Below are 14,929 nucleotides of genomic sequence, written 5' to 3'. Positions count from 1 at the left end.
GGAAACAGTTAATACAAATCTAAATATATGTATATTATATATATATACCAAGAACAGTAAATTAAACCAGCCTTCATAAATGAAAGCAAATTATAACACCTATACCTCTTTGTTGATATTAGAGATTATTCACTCCATCTCTGTGTAAATTCCTTTAAAATTAAAGGAGCTTAAAGAAAAAATTTCAAAAACTAATGTGTTAAGTCAGCTGCAACGTATTAAACACACACACTAAATTTTCTACCATTAAAAAGGAATCAGATCCAACAGTACATTCTGAGTCTAGACTTTAAGCAGACTGTAAGAGAATGTAACTGCTAGTTTGAAGCATTCCCTTGTACTTACTAATATAATGCAAAAGGAAATAAAATCTATCAAGGATAGAAGAACAAAACTTACAGAACACAAAACCCATAAATGCTAAACAAAGCTAAAATGTCACTTCTCTCTGGAGCTCTCTTCCTCTAGACTGTGTGTGTGTGTGTGTGTGTGTGTGTGTGTGTGTGTGTGTGTGTGTGTGTGTGTGTGTGTGTGTGTGTGTTTTGGATTTTGAGACAGGGTTTCTCTGTGTAGCCTTGGCTATCCTGGACTTGCTTAGCAGACCAGGCTGGCCTCTAAATCATAGATCCGCCTGCCTCTTTTGCCTCTCTGAGAGCTGGAAGCACAGGCCCGCGCCCGCAAGCCCCACCTCCTCTGGACTATTTAAATCTATGGGCTTTGCCTACACTATAGTATGATCACCAGAAAATTACCACAAAATCTTTCACAAAGGGCAAAGAGTGTCTCATTACTCTTAAAGACATTCCTTTCAAGAAATAGATTTCTTTCTGTCTGTCTCTTTTTTTCCCCGGAGACAGGGTCTTTCTGTGTAGCTCTGGCTGACCTGGACCTCACTCTGTAGACCAGATGGTAGGGCACAGAAGAATCAGAGTTCTCAGCCCTTCCCATAAGCCCACGGTGAACTGGCTAATGGGCAATACACTAATATGTACCAAAGAAGGAAAAGGTAAGATTTTGGGTGAATCTGTGAGTTTTTGATTCATTTGACCTTACCAAGCCAACCAAAACTGAGACAGAATATAAGCTAACAATTCAGGCAGAACAGTCAGACAGAAATGGGTTCTACGAGAAGAGTACAAGCACAATAAACTCTCTTCTAATCAGAAATGGGGAAAATGTATTTGGAACATGAACAGGAAACAACTAATATTTCAAGAACAATAACCTCCCAATGACCAAGATTTTACACTTAACTCTAACAGAATGGTCAGGCAAGTTAGCTACTTTTTTTGAGTTCTGCTGTATTTGTAAAAACAGGGAGTATGTAATATCTATAATGTTGTCATAGGATGACACAACACCACCCACAAACAGATTTTAGCCCCGATACAGACTTTTTTTGAATATTGATACCCTCTCTGCCCCTTTTTGCTTCTCAAGTTTCAGTTACCATTGGTTTGAAAACACTAAATAAAAATTCCCAAAATAAATAATTTCTATTATGAAATCACATAACACTTTGTGTGGTAAAATCCTATGCCATCCCATAATCTTCTGCCAGGAATGTAAGTCACTGAATTGCAAGCACATCCATGTCACATACGGCAGCTGTCCATCAGTCATGTAGTCCCAATTCCAATATAGACTGTCCAATCTACTGTCACAGTTCTTTAAGCCTTCTTTCACTCGACAACAGGCCCAAAGTAGAAGAGCAATGAGGCTAGAGGTTGGGGTGTGCCAAGGAGAAGTCACAGTGCTTTCTTTAAGTGAAATATCTGGGGCGGGGTGGAGGTGGGGGGTGATTACGTGGTGGTTTGGGGCCAGAAATCAAAGAATTATTTCCTTACACTTGCAGGGGAGAAGAGCATTGGTCTCTATTATAATCTACAAAATACAGATCACTCTCCTTAGAGAAAATACGCTGTCCCTTTGGAGGGAAATCCCTTATTCTCCTCCACTAGAGTAAGATGTGGTTCATGTTTACACTTTACTCTTAAGAGCATGATTTAAGTAAGGAATCTGGCCAGAAAGTCACCAAATGAACTGGAGAATGTAATTATCTATGGCATCTGATAAAACTAAAGGCTGTCCTGCAAATAACATTCTATCAGCAACTGCAGTGACCACATTTTTCTAACCTGGAGAGGGCTAAGAGTACAATAATAGTCTTGAATAATTTTAGGTGGAAGATCTTGCAAAACATCTTCTTTCAGTCTTCTCAGAAGGAATGGCAGGACTTGCCGGTGCAGCGCATCCATTGCAAGGACCCCTGTCAACAGTGAGAGCAGAGCATTCAGTGTCTGAGTGAGCCATCCTCATGCCAGTGGGGACCAGTGTAGCTCTGTTACCTGCTTCTTGTTCTCGACTGGAGCTCCGTGCATCCCTACTCGCTAATATGGGTTTGCCATATCGAGCAGCAAACTGGCGTTCAGTACCCAAAAATCCAGGCATAAGAAAATCAAATAATGACCACAACTCCAAAACATTGTTCTGAATAAAAAGAAACACCAATTATCTTTCCTTCATTTGGGGAAATATCATTTCTCAGTACACTTGGATCCTAATGTACCTCCCCACCTTTTCTCTTCTTCATCAGCCAGGCTCTGGCTCAGCATGTACATTTGTCCTCTAAATGGACAGCCTTCTAATCCCACTAAAGCTCTGCAGAACAGAACCCACCTGACAGCTTCAAAACTAAACTATTAACGTAGAAGAAGAGGAAAGAGATGACCTTTTAATTAGACAAAACCTCAAACCTTCTGATGCCTCAACCAAATATAAATAGTAACCCATTTAAAACCTGAATATTGATGAGCATGGTGGCACAAAGCCTTCAATCCCAGCTCTTGGGAGGCAGAGGCAGGCTGATCTCTGGAAATTCAAGGTCAACTTGGTTAACAGACTAAGTTCCAGTACATCTGGGGCTACACAGAGAAACCTTGTTTCAAAACACCAAGAAAAAAAGTAATAATAATAAAATCTAAAAGTCATCCTTCCCCCTTTTAATGTGCTTCAAAATACACACATACAAAACAACATTGGCAAAGGGTTTAATTAATTCAGTGTTTAATCTTGAAATCTTTGATGCTCTGGCTTTGATCACTAACACAACGAAATAATCTCTCTCTCTCTCTCTCTCTCTCTCTCTCTCTCTCTCTCACACACACACACACACACACACACACACACACACACACACACACACTCACCACCACCACCAACAAAAAACCACAACCAACCTTCCCACCCCCTGCCAGTAAATTTAGAAAAAGTCTGTAAAAGGAAAGGTTGTCTTTGATAATTATCAAAATATGCAGTGCTATGCAGTGCTTACACTTCTAGGCCAACCAGGGCTATATAGTGAGACCCTATCTCAAAACAAAAACAAACAAAACCCAACCAAACCTGTTTAGCTATTGCCACATACAAAGGAACCTTTAATATGTATTTATTTTATGTATATGAGTGCTCTATCCACTATCCACGTACACCTGCAGGCTAGAAGAGGGATCACATCCAGATATAGATTATTTTGAGCCATCATGTGGTTGCTGGGAATTGAACTCAGGACCTCTGGATGAGCAAACAGTACTCTTAACCACTGAGCCATCTCTTCAGCCCCCCCAAAAAACCTTTATAAAAACAATTTAACTACCGGAAATCTGTCATCTTTATAAACAAAAAGACCCCTCAATTTAATGCTAAATGCTATGCCACCTGGCAAGCTTATTATTCTTGTTTTTAAATAGAAAGAACAGAAAATAATTACCTGGATTGGTGTTCCAGAAAGAATAATCCTATAGTTAGCAGTCAGTTGTTTTACTGCTTTTGACAGTTTGGTTTTTCCATTTTTTATGACATGGCCTTCATCAAGAATACAGTAGTTAAATTTAATATTTCTAAGGAAAAAACAAAAATTGTTATCATCTTTTCCTGTATAGCAGATATTATAGGAACAATGTTAGAAGCAGAAAAATTAAGTGTTCTCAATTTCAATATCAAATTTCTCTTTTTTTATTTTTGCTAGAAATATTTCATGGAAATAGATTTTTGAAAGAGTATTTGAATTCTTACCTAAAAAAGTCTATGTCATTCCTCACAACATCATATGAAGCTACTATCAGATTATGCCTTTTTACTTGATTCTGTAACCTTAAAAAGAAGAAGAAGAAACAGGAATTACTAATTTCTTAATACAATTTTGTTTGGCTTTTTTTGTTTGTTTGTTTTGAGACAGGGTTCTCTGTGTAGTTCTGGACTCACTCTGTCAACCAGGCTGGCCTCAAACTCAGAAATCCGTCTGCATTTGCCTCCAGAGTGCTGGGATTAAAGGCTAAAGGCGCATGGCACTGCTACCCATCTTAATACAATGCTATTAGTGTAACCACAGCTACTACTGTAGTGTAAATCTGCCTACTGAGTACTTGTGTTCAGGAAAAAAGATGAGCAACTAACTCAAAATTTGGCAAAAGCTTCATATCTCTTCTTCTGGGATACATTAATTCCTTTACCACTCAGCCCAAATGGGAATTATCAATCATATATCCCCATAATGAATAAAGAGATTAAGCATCAGAACCACGGTGAACTATTCAGAAGAGTTTATCTTATGAGCAGTCTGTATGTGCAGGATTGAGATCTCTGATGGAAGAGGAAGACCTACTTAGTATTGTAGAGCTAGGAGAATGTGGGTTTGGAACTGCCCGGGGACATTTTACCCACCACTGTAGAATAAACTCAAGTAAAGATCAATTTGATAAATTACATTTGGGAAGGAAAAACAAGTAAGAGGACTCTAGTTGTTTCTAAAGCCAATAATCCAGCCTTAAAATTCCCAAGGGAGTGAACTGATATTCCTTACTTAAGCTAATTTGAATTAAATTCCTATCAATCACTTACAAATGCATGAACGCTAAGAGACACTCTATAGGAATTGCTCAAGTGCTTAAGTTCAAATCCTCACTTTGTCCACTTAACAAACTTAAGTGATCTTGGACCCAGGACCTCTGCTTCACACTCATCTCCAAACAGTAGACCTTATTAAAGCAGTGGTTCTCAACCTTCCTAAGGCTGTGACCCTTTAATATATTTCCTCATGTTGTGGTGACCCCCAACCATAACATTTCTAGTGTTCCTACTTCATAACTTTGCTACTGTTACGAACTGTAAATGTCTGATATGCAACCCCTAGAGGTATCTTGATCCACAAAGTTGAGAACCACCACCTGAGAGGGTGATTGTGAGTACACAATTGTTGCCATGACAGTGGTATATCTAGAGCAGCCATTATGAACCAAGTATGTATAAAGAAAGCAAAAGAAGAAAATGAAGAAGGGAAAAAAAAAAAAAAAACTGAGAGAAATAGGTACAGAATGGAATAAAAGAACAAAGAGCACACAGAGTGGACGTGGCTGCTGGCCATTTCTCATCCACAATATTTTTAGCCAGAATGGGTGGGACAATGGTTTAAGTCCTTCATGCTGGTGAGCTTCTTACCACGCCCTTAAGCTGGGCTTCTATGGTTATAATTATAGAGCTAACTATAGTTCACTTCTAATAAAGTTTGTCCTTCCAAAATACTTAGAATATGAACTTCTGGTTGTACATCTCTTACCTTATCCTTTCAGTGGGAGGGCCGGTATAATGCAATGGATTGAGATATTCTCTGGAGCAAAATTTACCTACTTCATCTACCCAATGACCTGTTAATGTTGGTGGACAGACCACCAAGGAAGGAAGTGGCATACATTCTGCCAATTTTGATCTTGCATATTCCTGGGCCCTTTACAAAAGAAAAAAATAATTAAGCATTTGTTTACATTGATCAGAATTTAGATTTTTTTTTTGAAATAATGTTTTAAATTACCTCTGACAATGATCTCCTGCTAGAATGCAGATAGACTGCAGTGTTTTTCCTAAGCCCATGTCATCACACAGAATTCCATGAAGCTTATACTTATTAAGAAAGGCTAACCAGTTCACACCATCCTAAAAGGTTGGATAGAAAAATGAGAACTATAAACATAAACAGATCATAAGAATCTTTTTCTTAGCAGAGCGCTATGGTATACACCTACTAATACCAGCACTCAGGGAGGCAGAAGCAGGCAGATCTCTCTGAGTTCAAGGCCAGCCTAGTTTACCAAGTAAGTCCAGGACAGCCAAGGCTACACAGAGAAACCCTGTCTCAAAAACCGAGAGAAAGGGGAAGAAAATAAAATCTTGTAAAACATATTTGCATGAATCTAAATCTTTGTATGAGCAAGAGAGAGATTAATATAGGACATTAAACCTAAGACTTTACTAAATTAAATAGAAAAGGTGACTTCATATTTATAAAATGAAGCATGAACTTACCTGTTGATACTTTCTCAGTTCAGCATTGATTGGTACTGGGATCTTGTAATTTTCTAACTTCTTTCCATCTAATAATTGCTCTAAAAAGTGTCGCTCTTTTGCTTTCAACTGGATTAACTCTTCTGACATGTTTGGAGGATCTGGAATGCCTGCCTAAAATTATTTTTAAAATGTATTACTATTAGGTGGGAGTAGGATCTCACTTGTTGCATGCTTGACTAGCATGCAAAAACCCCAACTACAACCTCAGCTGTACATCTGTAAAATCGCAACATTCAGGGGTTGGAGGTAGCACTCAAGTTCACGCTCAGCTACACAGAGAATTTGAAGTCAGCCTAAGCTACCTAAGATCCTGTCTCAGAAAGAAGTATTAACAGCTGCTTGTTCCTTGTATGGGGGAAGGGAAAGGGTCTTGATCTCACTAGATAGTGCATGCCATTTACTAAAATTTTCCATCCTAAAGTGTTACCAACATAAACATTCACACAGGAAAAAGTAATGAAAATTAGTATAAAGACTTCATGGTAAATATATCTAAAGGTTTTAAAAGATGTTAAAAGTGCTTGAAAAATTAGACAAAGAAGGTATTCTAAAGAACATATTTAGGACTTTATTTTGCAACAAGTGTTAATAAAGAAACAAAGATATGTAGTCTAACTTGCATTCCATATTGTTATTGAAAACTATCAGTTTTGCAGTGTTCTGATGTCCTCAGATATTGAATATCAAAATATGGTATGTGAAAGTCCCAATAAATCCCCCCAAATTTTCTATCTTATAACAAAGAAGGAATTGTGCTGTTTTTTAATTTTGTTAACACCTGACACCTGTAGAGTTCAGTGGCAAAATTGTTTGAGCCTAAGAATCTAAGCAAGAGCACGAAATGTACTCGTGTCATTTACAACTCAGCAGCCAGCTTCACCTAGGAAGGCCCTTGCTAGGTTGGTGAGAATGGGAAGAGCTGCTCAATCTCATCCGTGAGCATGAGGCAGAACTGAAATGTATACACAGCACTTCTGTTCCTTTTCAAAAGACAATATATTGGGAGTGGGGTATAGAGGAACTTTAATCCACAACACAGCTACTCTGCCTGGAATGTACTCACCTTTAATCCCAAACAATGAAGGTGAAGTTAGTTTATACATAGAAGCAGCCATGTTTGAAAGTGACATTTAATTGAAAGGCAGACAAAGTGATGAATCAGAGAAAGATTTGACAGAGTGAGTCAGGACAGGATATGCCCAACTCTCACCAGAAAAGACAGGAAAAAGAGGATTTAGGAGAATACCATAGAGGGAGGGAGGAGACAGTTTTATATAGACAGGTTGGAGACAACAAGCTAGACAGAGGTTCAGACAGAACAAGCCAGAGAATGAGAAGGAGCCAGAAGATTAGAACAGATTGCTAGAGTTTGAGGCCAAACCGAGCTATTCAATGAGAAGTCAAGAGAAGCCAGATTGAATCTGGCTTAGAGAGGAGTCTGAGATGTAACAGCTGAGTTGAACCAGCCAGTCAGAATTAAAAAAGAACTAGAAAAGATGAGCTTATTCAACAGTTAATCTCAGAGGCTGAAAACATTCTAGGCCTCAATTAGATTGTACAGAGGCTAGAAGCTTATAGGACTAGGCTGAGGTTAGCAGATGGAGGCAGTAAGCCTCTGAGACTATTACCTAAGGCAAATAAAAGTTACTTTAGCAGAGGGAACACTTATGAGGCTGCTGTTACACATCAGTATCCCATCAAATTCTGTGACATACTGTGATGTTCATACAGATATCCTGACTGTATCCAGCCTTATGTTTCAACACTAATTTGACAGATGGTGTGTGCTCATGCATAAAGGCCAATGAAAGATATCAGGTGTCCTGCTCTGTCACTCTCCAGCATCATCCCTTTAGTCTCCCACCAAATCCTGAGCCAGGCTGACAGCCAGCAAGCCCGGTGATCCTCCTGTCCCTGTCCCTTAGTGTCAGAGTGACAGGCATGTGTGGCCACATCTAATTTTTATGTAGGTTAGGAATTCAAACTCAGTTCCTCATACTTGTGCAGCAAGCACTCCTACCCACTGAGTCATCTTCTTGGCCATTCATACTTTTGAGATAAATATTTCTGAGGTAGGGGTTATAGCTAATTGGTGGAATGCTTACCTACCATGTATAAGGTTCTATGTTCAATCCTCAGTACCATTAAAAAAATTCAAATACAAAATATTTACAATTATTAACTTTGGATCACCATACAATTATTATTCTTTTAAAACAAATTTTGTCCATAGAGATCTAAAAAATACATTAACAAATCAGGTTTGTGTTTGCTTGTTTGTTTGGAGGAAGGCATACATTACAGTGCCATCAATTTGAGTTTTTATATTAGGGACGGACCGGAGTTCAATCCTCTGACCTCCATCAGAGGCACATACACCCCACAACACAGAGACTCAAAATAAATGTTTAAAAATAAAAAATTATTATTATGAAATTATAGAAAACACTAAATTAATGAACCAAAATCTTTTCAACTTACCTCAAGTGGCATCAGTCTAATTAGCGTTGCGAAGCACTGAGTAGCCATGACCCTCACACTGTCTGTCTGATCACTCATTCTTCCCAACACAGGGACAACTAAAAGGACAATATACGGAACAACGCCAACATCCAATTGCTCCATTACACCTGCATAAGTCATCAAGGAAATTTCCAAATACTTCCCAGATAGATGATAGCTTTACAAACTAGTATACCAAAACTGTAACTTCAGCATTAAAAAAAAGTTTTTTTGACATTTTCACATATGTATGTAATATATCCTGATCACTCTGCTTTTTACTATTTGCTGAGATAAGGTGGCATTTAAGCCTAGAATGGCTTGAACTCTTTATCCTCCTCCCTCTACCTTTTGAGCACTAGGATTACAGATGGGCACCATCCTGCCAGGCTCAAGATAATGATTTCTGCTAGCAATTATAACTATATTTGCATGTTGGTGCTCTTTTTAAAACATTATGTAACTGTCATAATTAAAAATATAAAATTGGAGTCGGGCTTGGTAGCACATGCCTTTTAATCCCAGCACTTGGGAGAAGAGGCAGGTGGATCTCTTTGAGTTCGAGGCCAGCCTGGTCTACAAAGTGAATTCCAGGATAGCCAGGGCTATTACACGTAGAGTCAATTTCGCTGTGACAACACAGTATCACACAAAGATCAACTCCTGACTTATTGCCAGGAGCATAAAAGTCACCACCTGGATATACTGAACCCAAGCCTGTGGCTGTGAAAATTCTGAACCAGGTTTCTACTGCTCTGAGCTTATCCACCTTTCTTGCTTTGACACATGGGGTTCATACATTCTGAATCAAACAATGGCTGCCATGTCCTTCAAAAGAGCTTGCAGTACATTTCAAGACTAGTATGTTTCAGTAAAAGGCAAAACTTTACATGATCCGAAGAAAAACCAGAGTCTAATTATCTTATATATTTCAATAATTTTCCCCCTAAAAAATTGAACAAAGTTTGGAAACATACATTTAGGGTAAATATAACCTACCTAGTACTTAATACTAACGAAACATTAAATATAAGATAAATAGATCAGTTAGAAGTTGAAAATTACATAAAGCACTTTGTTTGACAAAATAAAGGATACAGGCAAGTGCTTCAATTGCACCTTCTTGTTTGACATTGTCATCAATTGCTCCTAGCCACGGAAGTACCTTCTCCAAAAAGATATTCATTGTTTCCATGGTAGCTATTTTACTCATGACACCTATGCAACGAGCTGCCATGTGCCTCACTGCAGTGCTGGGGTACTGAAGGCACATATAAAGATGAGGCAAATGCTGTATCAGCTAAAAATAGTAAAAAAACACAAACAAACAAACAAAAACCAATTATATTTATTAGGGAATACATACAGTTTGGTGTTTCTGATTTTGTTCTAGGTCACATATTTTGGTAGGTGTTTCTAAGTCCTGGCTTGCCACAGCATTATGACTGCAACAATATCCCACTGTTAAATGTCCATTGCATAGAACATTAAGGCAACAAATGATAGGCAAATACTTGCTCAACAGTGAGGCCAGCCTCACATGTCAGCTGAGCACAGGGGTAAAGATGGAGTTCTTACCCTCCTAAATATAAAAGATTCCTTAGAAGGGTTACAAAAATGTCAGCGAGATCTGATAGACTTGTGCTGCCTAATGACTATTTCATTTAATCCTTCTTTATGTAAAGCCATAGTACTGGAATCGCAAGATGTTGGCTTGGAACACCTTGAGAACCTAAGGAAGCAGTTGAATAAATAATTTACCAAAATACTGCTGTAGCGTATTTTAAAATAGGCAAATGTTTGGAATCAAATTCTTAGTTTTTGGAAGTCTGTAGAAGAAAAGAAAAAAGCTTCAGAGCTTAAAAATGGGTGAAATGTCTCAGTGCTGAAAGGGCTTTCGTCAAGCCTGCTGACCCGAGTTTGACCCCCTGCTCCCTTGTGGCTGATGGAGAGAACTGACTCCCAGAATCTGTTGTCAGCCCTCCCACATGCAGCATGGGACACACACACTAAATGACATTTTTAAAATAAAGATAATTTAATAATAATTCTAAAAAAGGGAGTTCTTGGTGGCGCATTCCTGCAGTCCCAACATGCAGTAAGACAGAGGCAGGTGGATCTCTGTGAGTTTGAGGCCAGCTGGGTCTACAGAGCTGTGTTCCAGAACAGCAAAGGCTACACAGAGAAACCCTGTCTAGAAAAATAAAACAAACAAACAAACAAACAAAAAAACCCAGCCAGGCAGTGGTGGTGCATGCCTTTAATCCCAGGACTTGGGAGGCAGAACCTGGTGGATCTCTGAGTTCAAGGCCAGCCTGGTCTACAGAGTGAGTTCCAGGATAGCCAAAGCCACACAGAGAAATCCTGTCTCAAAAAAGGAACCAAACAAAAAACAGAAGATGGGGAGAGCTTTCTCTGAGATGAGGATTTGCTGGTCTCAACCTTCTGTACACAAGAAATCCTTCTACCTAAGTTTCAGTGAGACTGAGAAACAGACACAGGCCACCCTATGGCTTATTAGAAATTCTATACTTTTTGTTTTTTCATTTTGGTTTTTTGAAATAGGGTTTCTCTGTGTAGCTTTGACTGTCCTGGACTTGCTTTGTGGACCAGGCTGGCCTGGAACTCAGGAGGTCCACTTGCCTCTGCCTCCCCAAGTGCTGAGATTACAGGCATCACCACTGTGCCTGCCTTAATAGAAATTCCTAACAAGTTAAAGGACATAGTTTTATTTCTATTACTGTCTCCTAGGTTCACTATTATGAATCTTATTTTATTGTTACAAAGTTACAGAGAAGTAAAGCTAAAACTGTTTACAACACAATACATGGCAAAGAGCTTCCCTAATGTCAACATATGGAAAGAAAAAAAATTTAAATTAAAACCATCTAAATTTCTACTTTCCTCTTCCTTCTGTACAAACTCTTTTGTTAGTATAACAGTAAAAGCCAAACCAAAACCATGCACTGGTATCCCGCTGGCCACTGACCAGCTCCATCTTGGCAGGTGATCTCCTCAACCTCTGCTTACCCTGAAAACATGTCCTGCTGCCTAAGCGCTTCCTTGCATGGAGCTCTATTATCGGTCTAATATTTTTATTTCTCCTCCTCCTTTTCTTCAGAACCCTTTCCACAATACTCCCTAAGTTTCCAAGTTGGGTCTTCTATCATTACCGCATCCAATTCAGAAGTCCCATAGGGAATAATCTAGTTAGATCGTATTTTCTTAAATGACATTAGTAAGGACAAAAATTGTATTTTAAAAGTAGTAAAATTGCTTAACAAGGCAATCTGTCTTATCTGAAGAAGCAGCATACATATCAGTTACCAAGGGATGAAGTGCAGAATCCATCGAAGCTGCTGCTACTTCAAAAACTTGCAGAGAACTCACCAGCTCTTGAGCAGGACCATCACCTCTTTCCAGAAGGGACTTACCATCTATTCAAATAAGTCATATAATTTTGTAAATAATTTTAAAACCTAGAGCAAACAAAAGATATTAATACCCCCCTAGGCTACTATACAAGTGCCAACAAAGTTTTTTGTATTAAAAATGGTATGACTTTAAGTGCTCAAATACTGCACTTAAAGCAACTGAAAAGATTTTTAAAAAAGTCTACTTCAAAATCCACTTTTAAATATGTAAGAGAAAATGGGGAATGCCTACAGAATAACATGAAAATTAGCAGCCTTCCATTTTAAAACTTATTTGCTGGTCTAGGATAAATAAAGATAAGTGCAATTTTTAAAAGGGTATCTAATACATACTGAAAAACCTGCACTGATTTAAATAAACACATACCAAAATTATCTAGGTCAATCATAGTCTTCAATGGGCCAACCATAGCATCCCAAAGATGTGGCAACTGCACTGCCATTTCAGCACCAAAATGCTTCACTATAGTTGTTAAGGCAAATTCAGCTCCTCTCCGTTGTACCAGGTAAGGCTTCTGACCCTAAAATCCAATGTTAATTGAAAGAAGAATTTTAGAAAAAAGCATTATGTATTAAAATTTTAGTCAAAGTCACCATGTAAAAATATGCAGTGCTTCTGTTATCAATAAAACAATTACTGGATGTACTTATGATCACTGCAAACAATTTCCAATAATTAATTTCACATAGGCCTAAAACTCCTAACTAGATTTTTTAAAATCTAAAATAGGAATAAAGTAAGAAATGGAAGGACACATGCTGTTTCTACAGACAATTACCAGTGGTGTTTTTAAATGTTCCCTGCCACAAAGAAACAGCATCTATTCTTATTTAAAATCACTACAGGGAATGGTGAGACCATGTTTTTGCTGACCCCAAGCTGTATAGAGCTGTAAGTATCAAGTCATGGTTAAAATTTTCATGAAAAATGGAGAGAGCTAAACAGTGAAATAAGATTTACAAAATGTTTCAAAAGAAACACAGAATAGGATGTTCGTTTTAATTAGAAATTTATCCATAGCTCATATTTTACAATAAAAACAGATCTTTAGCATCAATAATTTAGCGTGGAGTCCAGGCTAAGTGCCCATGTCTTACAATCAAAAGAACAGGAATACTGTAAGGGCTATGTATGGCTCTGCCTTCGTGCAAAGCATTAGCCTGACTTCCCTGTCCTGAAATGCTATCTGACTCTGTGCATTCATTTGATCCCTTCTTTCCTATCTCCCTCCTAGTCTGGCTTTGTTAACCCTCTTACCTCTGCCTCCTACCACCCACCTCAAGCACTTTCTGAGCATTGCTTATAAGCCCGGGCCACTGCTCAGCTAGCACAGTGTCTACCCAACATGCACAAGGCCCTGACTCTATCACGGGTACTAAACAGACCAGGTGGAGTGGCCCTGGGAGGTGGGTGCAGGGGGTCAGAATTTCAAAGGTCATTTGTGGGTACATCATTATGTTTTAAGCCAGCTCAAACACACACACCTCACTGGACATTTTTAAGTAGTTTATAACAAAACAGAATGGAACATTCATAGAAAGCATTACACATAGGAAGCATCTTTACAGCAGATGTCATTATACTGGTATGTCATTATAAGTCAGAGAAGAAAGGATTTAACAATGAGATGACTGGTTGTTTGTATTTAGATCCTTACTCTGGTAAAATACATTTAATATAATACCTAGTTGACTAAAGTTAAGTGTTAATATTTGGATGCTTGTAAAATGGTTCTCGGCATATCACTAGAATTCTTGGCATTGATAGGATAGATAACAATTAATTGTCACTGATGCTTGATAGGACCTTTGCACTCAATGCTTTCAAAGTGAACTGGTTTACATTTATGAATAGTTTATGCATCTACAGTTGCTACCTAACAAGATAAATTCATATAAATTATAAGAGAAATTTAAAAATTAAAATATTTAGGTCATGTTGCTAAAATACTTTAAAAGGCTACTACTACCAGTCCTTTTACTTGTAAATACAAAAATAAAATTCTGGAAACTAATGAGAACTTAGTTTTTAATCTAAAAACCACATTTTTAAGAGAAGAATCATTCACAGAAGGAAAAAACTATTTACCTCATCAAGTTCAACCAGGATATTGCCACTACTTCCTGCAGGCAGATCTGCTATCTGAGCTTTGATTGCTTTGGGGATAGGGCCTCGCCTGCTTGTGATAGCAAAAGCTGCTTTCTGGTGCCTATACAGTGTAATGATGCCTCTGTGCTTGGTGACAGTATGGCTCATTCCATCTTTTTCTGAGTTGGATCCTAATAAAATAAAAATAAAAATATGTGAACAAATGTTTCCTGCTCCTAAAGAGACAAATTTTTAAAAAGTTATTGATTATGTATGCAGGGTTCTGCCTACATCCTAGGAGAGGGTACCAGATCTCATTATAGATGGTTGTGAGCCACCACCATGTGATTACTGGGTATTGAAATCAGGACCTTTGGAAGAGCAGCCAGTGCTCTTCACCTCTGAGCCATCTCTCCAGCCCCAAGAGACATAACTTTAAACTCAGTAAGACCTCCATTTTCATAGAGTATGTGGTTGTTGGGGTTAGACAATGAAATGGTAACAA

The 14,929-nt window shown here is 38.2% G+C and overlaps 1 protein-coding gene across 1 annotated transcript in view; it reads right to left on the bottom strand.

The window, feature by feature from the left end:
* Btaf1 (B-TFIID TATA-box binding protein associated factor 1) overlaps positions 1 to 14,929 on the bottom strand; it is a 40,306-nt gene that overhangs the window by 13,362 nt on the left and 12,015 nt on the right. The window contains exons 7-18 of the mRNA XM_051146381.1: positions 14,425 to 14,615; positions 12,703 to 12,856; positions 12,229 to 12,338; positions 10,000 to 10,201; positions 8,881 to 9,029; positions 6,358 to 6,510; positions 5,867 to 5,988; positions 5,615 to 5,782; positions 4,075 to 4,152; positions 3,770 to 3,899; positions 2,349 to 2,490; positions 2,139 to 2,269 (exon numbers count right to left, since the gene is read on the bottom strand). Coding sequence (XP_051002338.1) covers positions 2,139 to 2,269; positions 2,349 to 2,490; positions 3,770 to 3,899; positions 4,075 to 4,152; positions 5,615 to 5,782; positions 5,867 to 5,988; positions 6,358 to 6,510; positions 8,881 to 9,029; positions 10,000 to 10,201; positions 12,229 to 12,338; positions 12,703 to 12,856; positions 14,425 to 14,615 — 1,730 coding nt within the window. The remainder of the gene's footprint in view (positions 1 to 2,138; positions 2,270 to 2,348; positions 2,491 to 3,769; positions 3,900 to 4,074; positions 4,153 to 5,614; positions 5,783 to 5,866; positions 5,989 to 6,357; positions 6,511 to 8,880; positions 9,030 to 9,999; positions 10,202 to 12,228; positions 12,339 to 12,702; positions 12,857 to 14,424; positions 14,616 to 14,929) is intronic.

The sequence above is a fragment of the Acomys russatus genome, chromosome 5 (genome assembly GCF_903995435.1).
Source record: "Acomys russatus chromosome 5, mAcoRus1.1, whole genome shotgun sequence".
Lineage (NCBI taxonomy): Eukaryota > Metazoa > Chordata > Mammalia > Rodentia > Muridae > Acomys > Acomys russatus.
Note: the sequence above shows the minus strand (reverse complement) of the source record. Positions and strands in the feature narration are given on the sequence as shown.